General features: G+C 56.3%; 1 protein-coding gene across 3 annotated transcripts in view; it reads right to left on the bottom strand.

The window, feature by feature from the left end:
- Myo10 (myosin X) overlaps window positions 1–2,597 on the bottom strand; it is a 237,948-nt gene that overhangs the window by 21,135 nt on the left and 214,216 nt on the right. For all 3 annotated transcript variants that reach the window (XM_023704945.1, XM_023704946.1, XM_023704947.1), the window contains one exon: window positions 979–1,074. In XM_023704945.1, the coding sequence (XP_023560713.1) occupies window positions 979–1,074 (96 nt within the window). The remainder of the gene's footprint in view (window positions 1–978; window positions 1,075–2,597) is intronic.

Genomic DNA, 2,597 nt, shown 5'->3' with positions numbered 1-2,597 from the left:
GCTACACAGATTGGATTTGTAGTGATCCTCCCGTTTTCAGCCTCCCAAGTGCTGGGATTACAGGCGTGCGCCACCACACCCAGTCTTAATCACTGTCTCAGTGCGCCCCGGAGGGGCAGAGCCAGCACGGCACACGGGAATCCAACCCCCAGCCCCTGTGTCTGCCTAAGCAGGCGCTTTAATCCGCTAAGCTATTTGGCTGGCCCTAGCCGCTGCTCTTTTAAATTGTGTAAATTGGGTATTCTGTTGTAGTGATGAGGAAAAGCACAGCGCCGCGGCCCTAAGCACCCCGACGCTGCCACCTGAGGGTCAGAGCATCAGGCAGTGCGGTCCGGCAGCGGGAGCACCACCTTCCTCTTGTCTGGGTGAACACCTAAGCTCCCCGAGGAAGAAGCGCGGGGGGCCTAACGCCTCCGCCCAGCGGAACGCAGCCCTTCTTCGTACCCTCCTTCTACTCTAAGGTGCAGGCCGTGGTAACCACAAGGCTGAGCCAGCAGGACCACGTGAGGGCTAAACAAACTCACACACGCGCGCCTCTGCGTGCTGCCCACAGCACCACGTAAGTTAGTGCGTGTTCTACAGCTTGCCGACACGAGGAGACCTTTAAAACCTCTGAATGCTTCCGCATCATCCTGCATGTAGCCACCAGCTAATGCTACTGTTCTTTAGATCCTTTTGCACATCTGAGCTGTTTGCATTCGAGGCTTGGTGTTCTCGAGGGCGCCCTGAGCTTAGCTCGCACACTATGGGCCCCAGCTGACATGAACAGCCCGTGTGGAGGCAGGCGCTGGGCGGCTGGGGGCGCGGACCCACACTGTGCCCAGGAAGGAGTCCCTGACACATGGGGCTCGCTTCTCCTGTGACTCAGTGCTCAGGCCGTCCTTAGAGAAAGGCCCCCTGTGGGGTCAGCTGAGCCCTCTCAGAGCCAGCAGGGTGAGGACGGACATGCTCGGGACGGCGTCATGGGTCACAACTCACCTGGCATCTTCCGGAGACTCAGCGATCAGGTGGAAAGTCCGGTCGCCCATGATGATGTCGATCCCGTTCTCCTTGCTGGTGTTATCTACGATCTCTCTGCAAAGAGATGAGAGCAGAGATGGAACCTGGACGCAGAAGTCTTGGCAACGACGGAAAGAACCATCTTATGAAGTGACTGCGGTGGAAATGGTCAGAAGCCGCTGCATAGTGGTCCCACTTAGCCACAAGGGGTCCCAAGATGCCCCAGCCTGTCCCGGAAGCTGAGACAACAGCGAACCCCGTCTGAATCGTGTTTCTTTCCCATAGGGCTGAGCATCCTTTATCCAAAGTGCTTGAGGCCAGAAGCACGTCTGATCCCGAATGTGCGCGTGAGGTGGCAGTCAGCACGGGCCCTAAGGCTAACTGTGGGACTGTTGCTGTCTCCCAGACACTGGAAGGCGCCTTTGCTTTGGCGGCGTTGGGGTGTGAACCCTGGGCTCTGCACGCGCACGTTCTTCAGCTGAGCCACCCCACCCCCGAAGGTCGTGTTATGCAGTCTCTTCAGCAAGGCCACATGGTGGCCACGACCCACTGCATGAGGTCAGGCACGGAATTTTGCATGGGCACCTCCAGGTCTGTGCTCCAGGCTGGAGCCTTCTGGGTTCTGGGATTTCCCGGCTAGCTCTCCTCCAGCTGCACACACAGCACCTGTGAGAAGCTCACTTTCCAAGCTAGGCAGGGCTGGAGTAGCCACAGCCCTCAATAAACTACAACAATTACAACCATGTAATTTTTTCCCCCTTTGGTGGAGCCAGGGATTGAACTCAGGCCCTTGTGCTTGCCAGGCAAGCATTGATTCTACTGAGCCATCTCCCTAGGCCCACATCATAATAATTAAGTTAGGGAAGTGCAGTCTTTTTCTCTCAAAACGTGAAACTTTCTGTTTAACTAAGATCGCAGGTAAGTAAAATCAGGGGACGAGAAGCTGAGGATTGGCCAACACGATTGTGGTCCTACCAGCTTTGCTTTTTTTTTCCCCCGTTCTTTTAGAAACAATGAAGACCATGATGGCCTCCAGGAGCAGCCAGGTTCCTACGCTCCCAGGAGAAGGGCTGGCTCCAGTTTCTGCAACAAAGCGGAACCTCCACATCACCCTGCTCAGCCCAGGCTCCCTGCGGACTCGTCTGAAGTTCCTTCCACCTGGCCTGACTGGCCCAGAGCTCATGCACTGGGACCTCCATGCAACAGGGCTGATGGGCAGCACCTTTGTGGGGATTGGGTCACAGGGCTCCACCCTCAAGTACAGGTGAGGGGCTGGGGAGCTGGCTCAGTGGAATAAGTGCTTCCCTGGCAAGCACAAGGGTTTGAGTTCAATCCCTGCTTCCACCAAAAACAAAACAAAAACAAAACCAAAAAAACCCAGGTGAGTGCGGATTCTAAAATGACTGCAGATTATAAAAAGGGTGGAGGCTGCAAATTCCACTTTCCTTCTGCTGTGAATGCTCCCTGGCCCCTCAGCCAGGAGATAGGCCAGCAGGAAGCCCCGGCAGCCGCGTGCCCTCCAGGTGGACATCACAGACTCCAGCCCCGAGGCTTCTGCTGCTCATCAGCTATAGGCTTGGCACTCTGTAGGAGCCGCA

Source organism: Octodon degus, unplaced genomic scaffold (assembly GCF_000260255.1).
Source record: "Octodon degus isolate 3935 unplaced genomic scaffold, OctDeg1.0 scaffold00207, whole genome shotgun sequence".
Classification (NCBI taxonomy): domain Eukaryota; kingdom Metazoa; phylum Chordata; class Mammalia; order Rodentia; family Octodontidae; genus Octodon; species Octodon degus.
The sequence above is the reverse complement of the archived record's forward strand: the minus strand, read 5'-3'. Positions and strand labels throughout refer to the sequence as shown.